Source organism: Diabrotica virgifera, chromosome 7, assembly GCF_917563875.1.
Source record: "Diabrotica virgifera virgifera chromosome 7, PGI_DIABVI_V3a".
NCBI classification, from domain to species: Eukaryota; Metazoa; Arthropoda; class Insecta; order Coleoptera; family Chrysomelidae; genus Diabrotica; species Diabrotica virgifera.
Genome location: NC_065449.1, coordinates 13,051,669 through 13,069,393, shown reverse-complemented (window position 1 = coordinate 13,069,393; position 17,725 = coordinate 13,051,669). Strand labels below are relative to the sequence as shown.

The window sequence follows — 17,725 nt, the reverse complement described above, 5'->3', positions numbered from 1 at the left end:
AAACTAACAAAATTTTCTTTTGACAACAAAAATACGAAATAACCTAGCCAACAATGTATGCTTAAAGAATAATAAACATATATGTGAAAAAATTAAATGAAATTATCTGCAAAAATCGCAAACGTCTTTCTCAGCTCCGGAACAATGTTCTTGTGCCCAGACATTGCACATTAAACATTGAACCCACGTTTCTCCTTTAATATTATCAGAAAACTGTTGTTCACAAAATAAACATGTGGCGTCATTGCTTTCAGGAGAATACTGTCCTATCTGTTCGACGTCAAGGTCTTCGTCAGCGGGCAAAAATTCCTCTTCCTCTTCTTCATCCGAACTGAATTTGATTTTGATTTTTCTCTTGGTTTTTTACATTTTCGGCTTTAGCGCAGAACCTATTAGCCTCCCCTTTCCTTCCTTGGTCTTTACATTTTCTTTTGATTCAACTGAAAACACAGTTTTCTTCCCCGTTCTTTCTTATGATTTTCTTATATTCTCAATTGATAATTCAAGGTCTGATTTATATGGAGGTGAAATTATAACTTGAGAACGAGAATTTTTCCTTTCTCTTGAAGACGCTCGCTTCGTAACTGATGGGACAGTTGAAAGAACGAATGGACTCATGAATGTTTTGAACGGTGTTCTGGCGCAGTTGTTGCGTTCGTTGTGTAAATTAATGGTTGATCTGGGTCTTTAGAATAACTTGGTCCTTGATCTTCTGAAGTAACTGTTATATTTTCTGAAGAAATCGTTTTTGCAACGTCGCTTGTCAATTCTTCCAAATAAATTTCAGTCAACTTACAAGATTTCTCAGATTCAAGTTTCTCAGCACTGAAATCAGCATAAAAAAATGGTTATATCTATTGGCCTTATTTCTGTTACTTTAAAACCATTCTTAGCTATCTCTGCCGTCTGGCATTTCAGAAATAATGCCTTTTCCAATAGTTCTGCTAGATTTATGCGAGTGGTCTGAATATGGGCCCCTAGCCCATATTTACGTCACAAAAGGGGCCCATATTTCAAAATATGTACGTTCCAGAAAAATATTAGCTTATGATTTTGTAATTATTTTTTGTTCCTAACGTACATTAAAACCATTTTCCTTCCTTTTTCTGCCACACAAGCATAATATATAAATTCCGAAATAATGTCAATAAACACAAATATCACGTAATATAAACTTACCTAATAAAATTTTTTCAAATGTCAAAATCAAACGGTCTAGACTGTGTAACAACAACATATATACTGGTCGAGGAATCTGTAAATATATGACAAGAGAGGGGCCTTCTAGTATATTTGGGCATTTTCTACAGATGCACTACTTGTTTCATAGATAGTGTGTTGGCCCATATTAAATACATAGCCCATATATTCGGACCAGTTCCTCTATATTAAATATAATATGTGTGTTTTTACAGTATATGTAAATTTTATAAAAATCTAGTTTTATATACACAGATTCCTGAAGGGAAAGTCAAATTATAACAAATTGTTTATTGTCTCAAAATAATTTGACCGAAAAATTTACAAAATCTTATTAAATTTTAATAAATTAATTACAAGGTTTTAATTGCCAAACAATTCTGAAATTCCAATGGTTGTTTCCAGGCATCGTTCTCTTGGTATCCCCATTTTGTCAGTAGTAATTCAAATTTACCGCGCTGTAATGCTTGTTTGTAATTGGTCCACCTCAAACAAGTTTACACCTTTATTATTAAATTTTGACACTATTGGCATTTATGAAATTTTGACAATACTCTGATATTATAGGTTAATTACGTTATATCGACGATTTTTTGTATTTTCTGTGCTATTCCTTCAATTTTTAGATCTTCAGTCTGCTTTTATATAAAAAACAGTTGTTTTTAGAATTCTTTAGTGACGTTTTAGTATATTATAATATTATTTATGGCTACCGTCGAAGGCTAACTTGATCAACCAAAAAAGAAGATATATTTGGTGATTTTTCTAGTGACTTTTTTGAGCGTGAATCTGTCTCTTGAGTTTACTCCTGCTCCTGGTTTAAAAACAGGGTATAGTACAACATGAAATGCCAGTTCTTAGTATGTTTAGCGCTTTCCATGTCGAAAACGGTAAATTGTACCCAGCAACCACTTCCTCTGAGAGAGCAAAATGTGTTGTGGAAAATGACGTTTGTCATAGGTGTATTCAGCGGGTCTCTGGCGCTTCGAGGATGAATCTTGATTTTTTCAGAAAGCTTTTCCGAGATTTTAGTCTCTTTGTCGAATTCTAGTGGTCATACAAGTGGTAGTACATGGTCGTACACTGAAGGTAATACATGGTCGTATCTACAATAAATGCGAGGAATACCTGGATGACACACAGTTTGGTTTCCGTAACGGGCTTGGAATGAACGTATTTGCTCAAAGATGTAGAGATATATCTGTAGACATATACTGTTGTTTTATTGACTTCCAAAAGGCATTTGATTGTGTTAAGCACTCTATAATGATCGAAGCTCTAAAAGACATAGGCTTGGACGGCAGAGATGTTCTAATAATTGCAAATTTATATTGGAATCAAACAACATCAGTTTTAGTAGATGGTGTGGAATCACAGGCTCTTAAAATTAAAAGAGGAGTACGGCAGGGATGCCTCTTGTCACCACTGCTTGTCAACGTTTACTCCGAAAGAATTTTCAGAAAAGCTCTTTCTGAAAAACATGAAAGAAATACTTGTGAACGGTGAAGTCATCAATTATTTGCAATATGCGGACGACACAGTACTCCTAGCTTCTAGTTCAGAAGATCTGCAAACACTACTTGATAGTGTCGTTGAAAGTTGTAGGGAGGCAGGTCTGGATCTGAACATAGGGAAAACCAAAATACTCATAATAAGTAAACAGCAGCATATAAAACCGTCTATATATGTAAATAATACCAAACTTGAGCAATTTGATAAAATCGTTTACCTTGGACAGCAACTAAATTGTAACGCAGAAAGTCACGGAGAAATTAGATCTAGGATAGAGCAGGCTAGAGCCGATTTTAGAAGGATGTCCAAGGTGTTATGTAACAGAGACCTAAAATTGGCATTGAGGATCCGTCTACTTCGCTGCTACGTGTTCTCGGTTTTACTTTATGGTGTCGAGTCCTGGACTGTGAATAAAATCATCTAAATCGCCTTGAGGCTTTCGAAATTTGGTGCTATAGAAGAATTTTAAAAGTTTCCTGGGTGGAAAAGATTCGAAACTCCACAATACTAGAACGTCTCAGCAAGACTACTGAGATCATAAAAAGCATCAAGCAAAGAAAGCTGGAGTACTTCGGACATGTAATGAGAGGTCCAAAATCTAGGTTGCTACATAATATTATGCAAGGAAAAATAGCAGGCAAACGCAGTCCAGGACGAAGAAGAACCTCATGGTTGAAGAACTTGCGAGATTGGCATGGTGTTGATACAAGCATGCTCTTTAGGGTGGCAGTGAATAAAATTAGGATAGCTATGAGGGTGACCAACGTTCTGAAAGGATATGGCACATGAAGAAGATAAAAAAATGGTGTGTTCGATCAGTCCCCCACTTCTTTCGTTCTACCTCTTACGTGACCTGTGTTTTGTTAGATGGTGAAGTGATTCCAACTATGGAGTACACCTCTTCGACAGGTGTTGGTTTTAGGGTACCACAAGGTTCAGTATTGGGTCCTTTACTTTTCCTTATCTTTATTAATGACATCACTAGTTTAAAAATCGATGGAAAAGTTTTTCTTTTTGCTGATGATACCAGTATCACTTGGAGCAACTCAAATATCGCAACTCTTCATGCTACTATAACTTCTGATCTACTCACAATAAAATCCTGGTCAGATTCTAATTTACTCTCTTTTAACGTAGATAAAACAGTCGCATTACCCTATAAAGGAACTCTTCAACCCTTACCTCTTCATAACAGCCAGATCAGTATCGTTGATTCTGTAAAGTTTCTTGGTATTTTTTTAGATAGCAACCTTAAATGGTCCCTTCATATCGATGTGTTAAGCAAGAAACTATCCTCAGCTTGCTTTGCAATAAGATCTGTCTCGAAGGAAATGGATTTAGCCTCTTCCAAAATAACATACTTTTCATTGTTCGAGTCCCATCTTCGATATGGTCTGCCTTTTTGGGGTTTTGGTACAGCTGCCCAATCCGATGTTATTTTTAAATTGCAAAAAAGAGCAATCAGATATCTGTTTGGTCTCAGAAGAACAACACATTGCAGAAGCTACTTTAAAGATCACAGAATTCTAACACTACCTTCTTTATATATTTTAGAAACTGTTTGCTTAATTCGTAAACATCTACATGTCTTTCCAGAAAGACCTAGACATGACTATTCCACCAGAAATTCTACTTTTGACATCTATTTACCGATCCCGTCCAGTGAGTTAGTAAAGAAATCTATATTATATTCTGCAAAAAAACTATACAACCATCTCCCTCTACAACTTAAATCTGCAACATCTTTCCCCAAGTTCCGTAAAATGACAAAAGCCTATTTATCTGAAAGACCATATTATTCAATAGCAGAGTTTCTTAACCAATAACTAAGAAATTACAGTATTCTTATGTATAAGTAGAATCTTAATCTATATTTGAGTGTCATATGCAGCAGCATAACTTATTAAATCACTTATTAAATTTCTTAAAGTAGATTACGCAATTTGCAATTTTTTTTAAATTTTGCAATAGATTGTTACTGATTTTTATTTGACTTTATTATGTTTTATTTATATTGACGATTTGTATAATTTTAGTAAATTGTATTTGTTATTGTTTTTATTTATGATTCTTGTAAGCTTTGTCTATAAAATTGTTAAATTTTTCATGACAATAAAGCATATTTCTATTCTATCTATTCTATTCTAACCCGATATTATACGAACCGTTTCATTTAGAGCCACGGTTCTACGTGGCTCTATACTTCAACGTTAGACGTTATTTGCGTGAGCAGAGTTTGCTCACACTGATGCTCCAAACTCCGCGGCCGAAAAACATAAAGGTCGGTACACAAATGCCAGCCGAACTGTTCGCGAACCTTTTGAGAACGCTATATTCGTATAATTTGTACGGCAGGATGAACCGCTTGCGAGCTATTCGTTCGTCGCTCCTCACGAACCACGGCCTGTCGGTTTTTGGGACGAACACAAAGGATATTCGCAGTTCAATTTGGACGGCGTTAGCAATGTTAATGTATGTACGTATCGTCGCATCGAGAGTGATTGTGTGAATATCGCGTTCCTAAGTAGATAGGAAATGTGAGAAACACAATGTAATTAATCTCCAAATTGCAAATTAAATGAATCAATTACATAAACTTCGCACAAGTTGGTTCATAGTTGGTTTGTCACTTTCCAGGGACCATGATAAGTTTGCGAGAAGTTCGCTGTAAATATATTTTCAACGAACTATACGCGATCACTTCGCAAATACTTCGGCTCGCATATGTGTACCGACCTTAGTGCTAAGGCAGAAGTGCGGAGAGTATGTAGTTGTGCTCCCCATTTTTTATTAGTTAGTTTGGGGATGGTATCATTTCTAGCTTAATTAACTAAAAATTAGTTATTAATTAACTAAAAATAAGTCAATAAAATTACACAAAAAGATATTTGTTACTGATTGCAGAACGAAAAGTTTTATTACGAACGAAAATGTATCGATTAAATTCAAACAATTCAATGCTATTGCTAATACAAAGACATAACTCTCATCAAGAGCGCGACATGCAGAACATAACATTCAGACAGAGGCAATTCGTATCGCACTTACAACTTAATTGCCAAACAATTACCATACGAGAAGCACAACATTCTTGGAATATCAAACAGCGATTGTGGCGTCGGCGTCGACAACATTGATAAAGCATCTCGCTATTGCTATTGCGTAGAGCTATCTACGTGTACCGGGATTTAAAATAAGTGATACAAATTGATATAGAATTTCAAAGCTATGGAAGAAAATAGAGTTTGCTTAACGGAATTTATTGGTGACTTTGGTGCAAAACTATGTATTTAGAGTGTTTTGGACCTAAAATCCTCAGACATATTTACAAAGGCAGAAATGATGTATATTGTATGACACTAGCAGAAAAAAGCTCATATTGGCGCCCTCAAACAGGGACGCCCGTCTGCAGTGCATCCCTTCCAGGCACGTTATCACCAGCCCTGGCTATATAAATTTTATATTTTATAAACGTTATTTTAAGGTAAGCGATTTGTGCGTAAAGCGTTGAAGCATTTTCCTTTAAAATTTAATAATAATGTTGCTACTTATAGCCCAGTAAATGAACGAGAAATAGGGCGATACCGTGTAATTTGAAGGGGCAACTCCGTATTGCATGAAAATTTGAATTTAGGTTCTACTTACCCTCCACTTCAAAGTTGAAATTGTGCCGCTGGTTGCTTTTACTTGCGGGGTGACAGTCACCCCTTCTCGGGGGTTAAAAAACATGTGTTCAAGATAAGACCGGAAATGGATAAATTGACTGATTTTAAGCAACTTTTGTTCTATAGAGTTTTTCATGTAAGCCAATACTTTTTGAGTTATTTGTGATTGAAAATGTTTATTTTTCGACAATAAAACTACGTTTTAAGACGGTTTTTCACAAATAACTCAAAAAGTAAATATTTTATCGAAAAAAATATCCTTAAAAAAAGTGTAGCTTATAAAAAACCGAAAAAAAATGGTGTATCAGTAAAGTCTATCAATCGAGTAAAAACAAAGTTGTAGCTCATGAAAAATACGTTCTTATTCGTCTAATTTCAAATCGAATATTTCAAGGTGAATTCTTCGAAAAATTAAGCACTTTTCGGGAAAAACACATTCAAACTTTTTTAAAGTGTTTACAAAAAGCTTTATTTTATTTGTTTATAAAAGTTTCTAGCATTAAAAATAAGCGAGTTGCGCTAAAAATAAAGTTGGTCCTCTTTTTTTTTGTAAAAAAATCATGAAAATCTCCCCGTGTTTAGCTCTCCAAATGAAATTAATCGCTACCGCTTTAAAAACAATTTACTTACTTATCTATTTTTTATATTATCTGTCAGTCTCATCGGTTTAAAGTGCTTATTTTTGAAAGGGTTGTAGTTGAAAAAGCTTGAACGGGTCACTAATCACGAGTGTATGAAAATTTTGAACAGCCATATCTTAACCAATTTTTGTCTTACGGAAAAACAAAATAAAACTAGCATAATTTTAATAGCAAATCCTATATTTTCTACTCTTTAAATTTTTCTTATCACTAATATTTTTTAAGTTATTTTGAAAAAAAGGAAATTTTTCAAAAATTTTTAGAATGTTTTTTTTTAATATAAAACCATTTTTTTTTCAAAAATAAGCACTTCAAAGCAAACAAACTTACAGATCATATAAACAAGACACATACAGTTAAAATTAATGGTAAAGCGTTAACGATTCATTTTATTTAGGGTGCTAAATAGAGGGAGGTTTTCACGATGTTTTTTACCAACAAAAGGAGCCAACTTTTTTTTTCAGTGTAACTCGTTTATTTTTGATGCTAGAAACTTTTGTAAAAAACAAATACATATAAAGTTTTTTTTAGATACTTTAAAAATGTTAATAATAATAAGCTTTTCCCGAAAAGTGCTTAATTTTTCGGTGATTTCGCGTGGAATTATTCGATTTGGAATTAGATGAATAAGAACGTATTTTTAATGAGCTACAACTTTGCTTTTACTCAATTTATAGAGTTTACTGATACACCATTTTTTTCGTTTTGTTATAAGCTACGCTTTTGTTAAGAATATTTTTTTTGGTAAAATATTTACTTTTTGAGTTATTTGCGAAAAACGGTATGAAAACGTAGTTTTTTTTGTCGAAAAATCAACATTTTCAATCGCGAATAACTCGCAAAGTATTGACTTACGTAAAAAGCTTTATAGAACAAAAGTTGCTTATAATCAGTCAATTTATCCATTTCCGGCCTCATTTTAAACACGCGTTTTTCACCCCCGGAGAAGGGGTGACTGTCGCCCCCCAAGTAAAAGCAACCAACGGCATAAATTCAACTTTGAAGTGGAGAGTAAGTAGAACCTAAATCCAAATTTTGATACAATTCGTAGTTGCCCCTGAAAATTACACTCCAAAACGGTCATTCATTGTGCTATTACTGTTTTCATATTTCCTACTGTCGTTTTCAGATACTGTAAGTTCGTCGTGGTGAAACATCCTGTAGATTAAAGGTAACATACGGTATGCGGCAAAATAAACAGTACTGAAATGCGCATGCCTCAAATGTGTATGTGTCATACGCCGAAACGTACTGAGTGGTTTTCATACATCCTTATAACGTATGTGAATGTCGTGTTAATGGTGGGTGTTTCAGGATGGTTCTCAGTTTTGCAGAAAAATGTTTTATCGTGGAGTGCTATCTTAGATCATACGGAAAATTTCGCGAAAACGATCCAAGCTTCAAATCAACAATGCTTTCAGCAGAACAAGGTAACCTATCACACGGCCATGGAGTCTCTTCGAAAACTGGGTGATGATTTTGGGAGATCGCCACTCACCCAACCTAACGCCACCTGATACGTACATAAGGGGAATGCTGAAGGAGGCATACGTATCCACCATCTGACATTCTGGAATTGTGGACTAGAATTAAAGATTTTTTCGTATCCAAGGACATTTTTAACACCTGTTTTATCCGGAACGTAGCCGTGAATAATATTTTCAAGGCTATATCATGTATACTAAAAATACATAAATAATCATAAACATTTCAATATTCATTTTAGTACTGTTTACTTTGCCGCATACTGTATAAATACGTAGAGTAAATCAAGTTTAGTCTAACAAAAGTATCATATTTATATGTTTTAATCGAAGCCCAACCCAACAGAACATCGTCAATCATCTATTAGCTCTGTTTGCATTGACCGGCCACCGAATTTTTGATTTTTTCCATGGACTGACCCAGATATAAGTACAGTCCCTTCAAGCTGTCGATTAATCCACTATTAGTATGTGAAAAGAATGCAATTAAGCCGTTGTAAGGTCTAAGGTCGTCCTTTTCCACCGCGACGACGGAAATTAAAAGGGAAGAGGGAGAGAGCAGATGATAAGGACAGTTTTATGGGAAAATGATTAGTAAGGTAAAGGAAGATGCCATTAGGGATGCCAAACACGACAAGGACGGTCGCGCCGCCGACTTTAGATATCTTTCCAGTCTACCTCTTTTTCTATTCTTAGCCAGGGTCGCTCGGGACGGGCGCTGAAAGGTGATAAATTGACAATCTCTGAGAATTTCCGGGTTTATTGTGGAATGAAATATATTAATTATGAGAGCTGGCAAAGTCGACTACTACTTCATAAGACTTCATTTTATGAATCTCAGGATATATTTTTAGGATTGAATCATGATTGTTATATTTTTTTAAAGGAGAGCAGATGTGGCGTCTACATTCAAAATTGGAAAAGACACATTAAGAACAATTATTGTAAGGTAAAGTTTTCAATCCCAATAGCAACATTAATATTATTGAAAAATATTAAAAATATTACTAAAAGATTTTTAAATTGAAAACTTATTGGTTCATTTCCCTGGTAACACCTCCATGGCTTCCAAAATTTGCAAGCCAGATGGATGCTGCCGTGAAGACAAGAGGGAATTCTAAAAAGTTGCAATTCACAACCCCCGTCTGCAGCTTGGTAAAGTTCCAACGGAAAACTAAGTAGCTAGGTCCATTTTCCGTTGGAACTTTACCGCACGAATGCGATGGAGAGACAATATATGGTCAGATTTAAAAACAATGGGGCTACCCACTGACCCAACTATCACGGACGACCGTTCGAAATGGAAGCGAGTTGTGCGGTTAGCCAAAACCCACCCCGGGTTGTAGTGCTACCAGAAGAAGAAGAAGAAGGAGAAGAAGAAGAAAAAGAATAATAAGAAGAAGAAGAAGAAGAAAAAGAAGAAGAAGAAGAAGAAGAAGAAGAAGAAGAAGAAGAAGAAGAAGAGTCGACCTGGACCTCGATTTTTGACCCTTTGCTTCGTTATCGAACGTATTCGCTTTGTATCTGTTTAGTGTACAGATAGCGAATGATCAATAAAGAAGCGAATGATCAATAACGAAGCGAAGGGTCAAAAATCGAGGTCCAGGGGCCTCCCAGACATTTTTACCCGGCCTACCTGCGTATAAGTCAGACATGCTACCGCCTGAGCTATCCGGGCCCATCCGGGAACATCATATAATAGATATTTTACTTAGTATAATGGATATAAGTATAATAGATAGTACTTAGCTGAGGACGTCACACGTTATTATCTTTTACAGAGGGCATCGCTTTAATTTTGGGTATCAAATTTTAATTAACATTCCCAGATTATTTTCGCATGACTATGACTTTATTTATAACAACAACTTATTATAAATCCCCTCTGTGGCTCAGTGGTAAGAGCGCCTAACCTTTGGATCGAAAGTTCCGAATGGTAGTGAGTTCGAATCTCACCAGGGTCAGGAATTTTTTCATTTATTATAAATTAATAAATGAAAATAGTTTCTGTCCTTGTGGGATCGGTACTCAGCGGAGGGACCGCAGACGTTCGGATACAATTAGCGTCTCTTTGCAAAGACAATGACGTGGACTTTGCAAAGGAACAAGACACTTACTCAACACACACACACTACACATTACACCTGAGTTAGTGATCAGTTATACAATTACGTGGCTAAAGGTTCTAGTTCTAAACCAAGGCCAGAATCAGAGGAAAAAAAACTTATTATTATACTATTCCCAGTAGGTCAAGTTTCATTTCTTATATAATATGTGTTTTGCTTAGGTAGCAGAAACTACCGTGTCATCAAGTACACCAGTTGTGTTTCGAAGTAAATAAAGTGATTTCGAAAGAAAACGAAGCCAACATATGTTTATTATTTTTAATGTCTATAATAACTACTATCGTAGTCGGTTATTTAGTAATTTAAAGGATTTCTAAAATTTAGATTTTGTAGAACTATTCTTAGTATAGGTATTTATATCTATACAGGACCATTCAAATGATCTTCCAGTTGGGGTGGCTTCTGTGTTCTGTAATCGTTGAGTTTCATGTCACTTGTCTTCATGTAGACCGTGGCAGATTAGTCCTCTCTGACTTGATCCGTCCAGTTTGTCAAAATACTTCTTCGTCATTGATTTTACCAAATTTTTGTTTGTTAAGTAACCCTATTAGGGACAACTTTTTATTAGTTCCTTTACGTAATACTGTACTGCTTGTAACATCTGTCATTTTCAATAACATTGGTATTCTTTATATGTGCATCTCACCATGATACTCATCATCATCATCATTCTCTTTGCCTTATCCCTATGTGGGGTCGTCTTCCATAATTGCATTTCTCCACACAATTCTCTCTTGATCCCCTTTACCAACACGTCCTGCCTAATCGTCTCCCCCCCTCCAAGTCTTCTTTGGTCTTCCCCTCCTACTCCTTCCAGGAATCTGCACTGAAATTCTGCGTAATGGGTGATTAACCTCTCGACGTTGAACATGACCAAACCATCTTAATGGTAGGGGATTTTTGCAGTTACTAGAATAGAATAGAATAGAAATATGCTTTATTGTCATGAAAAATTTAACAATTTTATAGACAAAGCTTACAAGAATCATAAATAAAAACAATAACAAATACAATTTACTAAAATTATACAAATCGTCAAATATAAATAAGACATAATCGAGTCAGATTATTACATGGGGAGAAACTTTCGAGTTCGTTAGGGGGGGGGGCGAAAAAAAAAATCTTTTAAAAACTTGAAATTGTCAGATTAAGATAAGATAAGTTAAGTACATGCAAAACAGTGTATATTTCAAAAATCTGACGATTTGAGCGGGGCGTAAGGAAATGGGTGAGTCCCAAAATTTCACAAGAAAAAAGCGAATATTTCGCGAAATGAATGACAGATCTAAAAACTAAAAAATACGTACTCAATATTTTTCAAAAATCTATCGAATTATACCAAACACGATTTCCCACGGAGAGGGGTGGGGGTAAATTTAATATTTTAAATACGATGCCCGTGATATTTCGCGAAATGAACATCAGATCGAAAAACTGAAAAATACACTTATTGAACATTATTGAAAGTCTATCTAATGGTACCAAACACGACCCCCACGTAGATGGGGGTTACTTTAAAATCTAAAATGGGAACCCCCATTTTTTATTGCAGATTTGGATTCCTTACGTAAAAATAAGTACCTAACTTTTATTCGAGACATTTTTGTTCGAATTATGGATAGATGGACCTATAATCTAAAAAGACGATTGTTGGAAATGGAAAATTAAATTAAAAATGGAAAGTCCCCACTAAAAGGAAAAACTTTACTTAACTTTTTTTGGTTTTAGGACCTACTCTTCACATCCCAATAGGTCCCCAAAGCGCTCGAGTTACTGCCCATTTATCATACTTTGCTCCCCTACCATAACCTATGCTCGCTCATTTTGGCATCAATTGGTGCCACACCTAGAATTCCCCTAATATATTCATTTTTAATTTTATCCTTCTTTGTCACTCCACTCATCCATCTAAACATTCTCATTTCCGCCACGTGCATTCATTGTTTCTCTTTCTTTTTCACTGCCCAACATTCAGTTCCGTACATCATAGCCAGTCTTATGGCTGTTTTATAGAATTTTCCCTTCAGCTTCATTGGAATTTTTCTGTCACACAACACACCACTCACTTCCTTATCTATGTAGCCCTAATTTTACTGCATGCATCTTCCTCTATTTCTCCATTACTCTGTAATACCGATCCTAGGTACTTAAAACTATTGCTTTTCACAATCATTTCACCATCCAAAGATACCATTTTATTTTTACTATGATACTGTGAGAACTATAATGTATGGATTTATTTATTATAAAACGGTTCTTTTTAATATCATCCATACTGTTTTAAATGAAATCTAAGTACACGAACCAAACCTAACAAAATAGCCTAGCTATTCATACGCCACTAGCACTGGTAGTTTATTATTTTTACCGTCGAAAAACATCCACCCCTATCCCCGGGGCCTGCCTCTGTATTAACGCCTCCATCGCATACGAGACTTTATTAAAAAACCGTTTTACCCCAAACAACTCGTTAAAGTCGACCTTGATGATGGCGAATCGTAGAATAACGAAAACGGTGATGAGACGACACCTTCTATGAGCCGAATTGAAAAATACCGAACATGATGAAAAGCTACCGAATTTTTTTAAGGTCAAATCTATATCCACTTTATTATCCTGAGTATTGAATTTCAAGTGCGTGTGCCGGGATAGCCGTCAAATCGAACTGGAATTGAAGTTTTTACATGGATTTTTTGGAGAATCTCTTTGGTTTATGAAAAGTGTATAAAACTATTCTAGTAGGAAACAGTGAAATCAGACGAAAGAGGAACATGAAAAGTTTATTGCAATTTATAAAATTATAATATATGGTTACATATTTATTGTTGCAAAATTTCAGTTCTAAGCATCTGAGTGGTATTTAACAAGTTCATCTGCTTCTTCACGTGCCATATCAGAATTATCCTTCCATTATATGTAGTCCTTCTTATATTTCTAATTTCCATACTTCTTAAGTCTTCTTCCACTTGTTATCTCCATCTCAGTTTAGATCTGCCTCTGGTTTATACCTGGTAGTATCCATTCCGTTATAACTCTTAACGGATTGCTCTTCTCTCTTCTCAGTATGTGTCCATACTGTCGACTTCTCTGTACTTTTATTGCCCTAACTATGTTCTATTTGTTTCTATTGTTTCTATTTATTGTCCTAACTATGTTCTCTTGATCCATATATTCTTGTATTTCTTGATTCATCCATTGCCTTGCATCCTCTTCGTTTTCCCTCTTTGGTCCCAGTATTTTTCTCATAATCTTCCTCTCAATAATCTTCCTCTCATTCAGTTATTCTTCTTCTCTTCCTGTTAATATAAATGTCTCTAAAGCATATACCACTATTGGTCTTATGGTCGTTTTATAGATTTTCATTTTTGTATTTCGGCTTATCTACTTATCTCTTAAACATTTTTTTATTTCTGTAGAACGCTTTATTTCCTGGTTGAATTCTTCTTTTCATATCTACCAAATCTCAAATATTATTTTCAACCTCTTCGAAGCTGTATGCGTCTATTGCCAGTTCTGTCATTTGTTGTCTTCTTTCTTTTTCTTGCTAACGTTCATGAATTTTGTCTTATTTTCATTTATTTCCAGTCCTCTCAGTTTGGCTTCGTTTTCTATTTCTTATAAGGTTGTCTTTAATGCCCTTTTACCTGTTCCTACAATGGTTATATCTTCCGTATAGCCTATTACTTGTACTGTAATCTTGTTTATAGTTACTGCATTTAACAACTTTCTTAATTTTTAATACTTTATTTTAAATAAAAACACTTAAATTATATTCTATTTATTATTTACAAGAATTTATAAATCACCCTTATTATTTAGTTTATTAGAAACACTATAAAACTTGATTTATATAAATTTATAAAATAAAATACCAGGCAATACAATAAAAATGTCAATTTACATTTCGACGTTAATTTATATCACAACTCGACATTCAAAATTACGACTCACTGCTGATTTCAAATTATTCTATTTATATTCTAAGCCAATCCTGCTTCTGGAATTATCGAGGCCGGACCATTCTAGTCACGAAGCAACACCCGTTCGGCACACAGGTAAAAACTTGTTCCGTATAAACTTCCAGAACGGTGCGGAACATATACCGTTAGGTCTGGCGTCCCGTTATGATTAGGGGGCGGGCAGACATAACAATAAATAAGATAAAAGAAAAAAGAAATTATATTACTTTGGTAGTTGAAATATTTTTATATGCATTTGGTAAAATTAAATTACTTTATTTTGTTAGAGCTGCATGTAAAATGGAATGTTAACGCAATTTAGCTTGTATGTACACAGAATAATAATACTACTTAATTATTAGGAAGTTTTTATGATCTTTTTTCCAGCTCCACCATCATGAACATCTCATCAACGATTACTTCATCGTCGAGCTCTCCAAAAAGACTAAAATTCCCTTGCACTCTCCTTTCCGATTTTCATTTCCATCTTTCACGCCTAAATATGAATGAATAATTAACTTCAATCCCAAAAAGAACAACAACAACTTGTGCACCGCAACCATGGATAATCCTACGTCCATCTCAGTTTGTTCCAAAAGCAAACAAATCACTAAAGCAATACGACATTTTGATTTGAGAAAGACAGACAATATTATTAAGTAGTATTTTGTACTGATTATTACATGTCACGCCGAATTATTGTTATTTGTTGATAATTCCAACCATTTCCGTCTGATTTATTAAAGAAGAAGATTTTATAATATTTTTAGATGTTAAGAAGTTAAAATTAAGAAGCGTTGATTGAGCAATTTTTTTGATTTGCACTGAAGGACAGCCAACTTTATCAACTTTTTGTAAATAATTGTAAAATATATAAGTCAAAGTGAAACTAAACACGTACAAAACAAAAGAATCAAAGAACCCACCTGAGCTTAACTTTCTAGTAATATTATATTTCCGAAGGCGATGTTGATAATATTTTTGTATCGAACCACATTTTTTATGTACGTATTTTCCTACTAGCCGATTCTTCCCATATAATTTGTAAATTTCTCCAAGATTAAGACTATGTATGCTGCAGCAGGGGGCGCTTCTCTCGCTAGCAGACAGGCCAGACAAAAGCAAAAGCAGAACAAGCAACGGCAGCAAAAGCAGAATAAAGCAACAGAACTAGCTTCGAAACCGCCGCAAGCCAAAAACTTTCAGAATTACACAGATCCATTAGTTCCTAGGCTTTCCCGAGTCGAAAGGGGCACTCTAAAACCAGCTCCTCCAAATGAAAGGCGACATTCAGCTTCGAACTACCACCTCAAAGAACCTCAGCACAGATCTCGGATTCGAGAAAGCCCTTCGATATCGATTCCAGTACAAAACATACCCGCCGCACAACAACCCTCAAGTCCCCAACACCATCCCCCCCATTTACCTTTGTTTTCTACACCTTCCCTCCAAAGTCAACTGCCGCAAATTTATATTCCCGAAGATGGAAACCTGGAGAGGAGGTGTAGCTTCGTTCGACAGGTCGAGGAAATGGAGAAACACCAGGAGCAGGGGTTACTCGATAACTGCAACCATATTTGTAACTTCGAATTTAAGGAACAGTTTTACACGGAGTACGACAGGGATGCGTTCGGAAGTTTGGACTATCCGTTTTCTGAGGTGACATTTTATATTATTAAACAATATACATTTATAAAATTTTTACATTGCTACTTTAAATATTAAGACAGCGGTCTGCGACTTGAAATTAAATTATATTTTTTTTCTTGTAATTCGATATTTCGCTGAATGTTTATGGATCGTACATTCCATGTCAAATCACTCAGGCAAAAAATTTTGGATCTCCGATTTGTCTGAAAATTGGTATATAGCTTCTGCGGGACGTAAAAATAAGATATTTAAGGTCAAAAAATCTTCTTCTTCTTTTTTTCTCAAAATGTTATTTTATGCGATTTTACAGTGATTTGGTGTTTATTTAAACAAATTTTCATTTTCTGTCGTAAAGTATCACTGAAAAACATAATATTTTAACAGAAAGGACTCAAAAATGTCATTATATGGCATTATAACAAGTTATTTTGAATCAAAACAAGTTTTTGATCAAATTTTATAGTGTAAAAAACGTTAAAATACCGTTTTTTACATTTTCCTCCATTCCCAAAATATATCATCATCGATTTGGCTGAAAATTTGCCCACAGATAGCCAAAACATAAGGACTTTAAGTGGTTAGAAGGATTTGAATTATATTATAATACCAAAAAAGTTACATGCAGTAATATCAGACTCAAAAGTATATAATTGATGGATTCGACCGTTACTTGATGGAAGTTCATTTTATCTAACAATAAAAAACTGAAAACGTTTGTTTTCTATACTTCCACAAAATTTATTATGTTTAAGTGACTACAGCTGTTTCGGCGGAGAAAGGCACTCCGCCGAAACAGCTGTAGTCACTTAGACATAATAAATTTTGTGGAAGTATAGAAAACAAACGTTTTCAGTTTTTTATTGTTAGATCAAAAGTATATATTAGTCCAGTCGGGATAGCATTTGACCTTGAATGCCAAGCTGCCCAAAATTTTATTTTTCTGATCTTTTGGGGAGTCAATAGTAGCCTAAATTTAAAATCACGAATGAATTACTCCGTTACGTTAGCCGCCATCTTGATTTAAAAGGAGAACCTGTTTTGCTCAATATCTCCGCCATTTTTAACTTTTCGACAAAAATGGTAGGAACTGAAATTGTTCCAAATAAATCGTATTTACAATTATTACAATTTCTTTTTAACAATTTTTGTCGTGAGGTCGATATTTTCGAGTTAATTGTATTTACACTACACGCCTATATTTTTGACTATAATATTGCATGTAACTTTTTTGGTATTGTAATATAATTCAAATTCTTCTCACCACTTAAAGTCCTATGTTTTGTCTATTTGTGGGCAAATTTTTACCCAAATCGATTATGATGTATTTTGGGAATGGAGAAAAATGTAAAAAACGGTATTTTAACGTTTTCTACACTATAAAATTTGATCAAAAGCTTGTTTTGAATCAAAGTAACTTGTTATAATGCCATATAATGACATTTTTGAGTCCCTTCTATTAAAATATTATGTTTTCCATTGCTACTTTAC

General features: G+C 34.6%; 1 protein-coding gene across 1 annotated transcript in view; it reads left to right on the top strand.

Moving 5' to 3' along the window:
* The window catches only part of LOC126887777 (uncharacterized), a 298,854-nt gene that overhangs the window by 192,984 nt on the left and 88,145 nt on the right, over positions 1-17,725 (top strand). The window contains exon 3 of the mRNA XM_050655583.1: positions 14,975-16,246. Coding sequence (XP_050511540.1) covers positions 15,656-16,246 — 591 coding nt within the window. The 5' untranslated portion in view covers positions 14,975-15,655. The remainder of the gene's footprint in view (positions 1-14,974; positions 16,247-17,725) is intronic.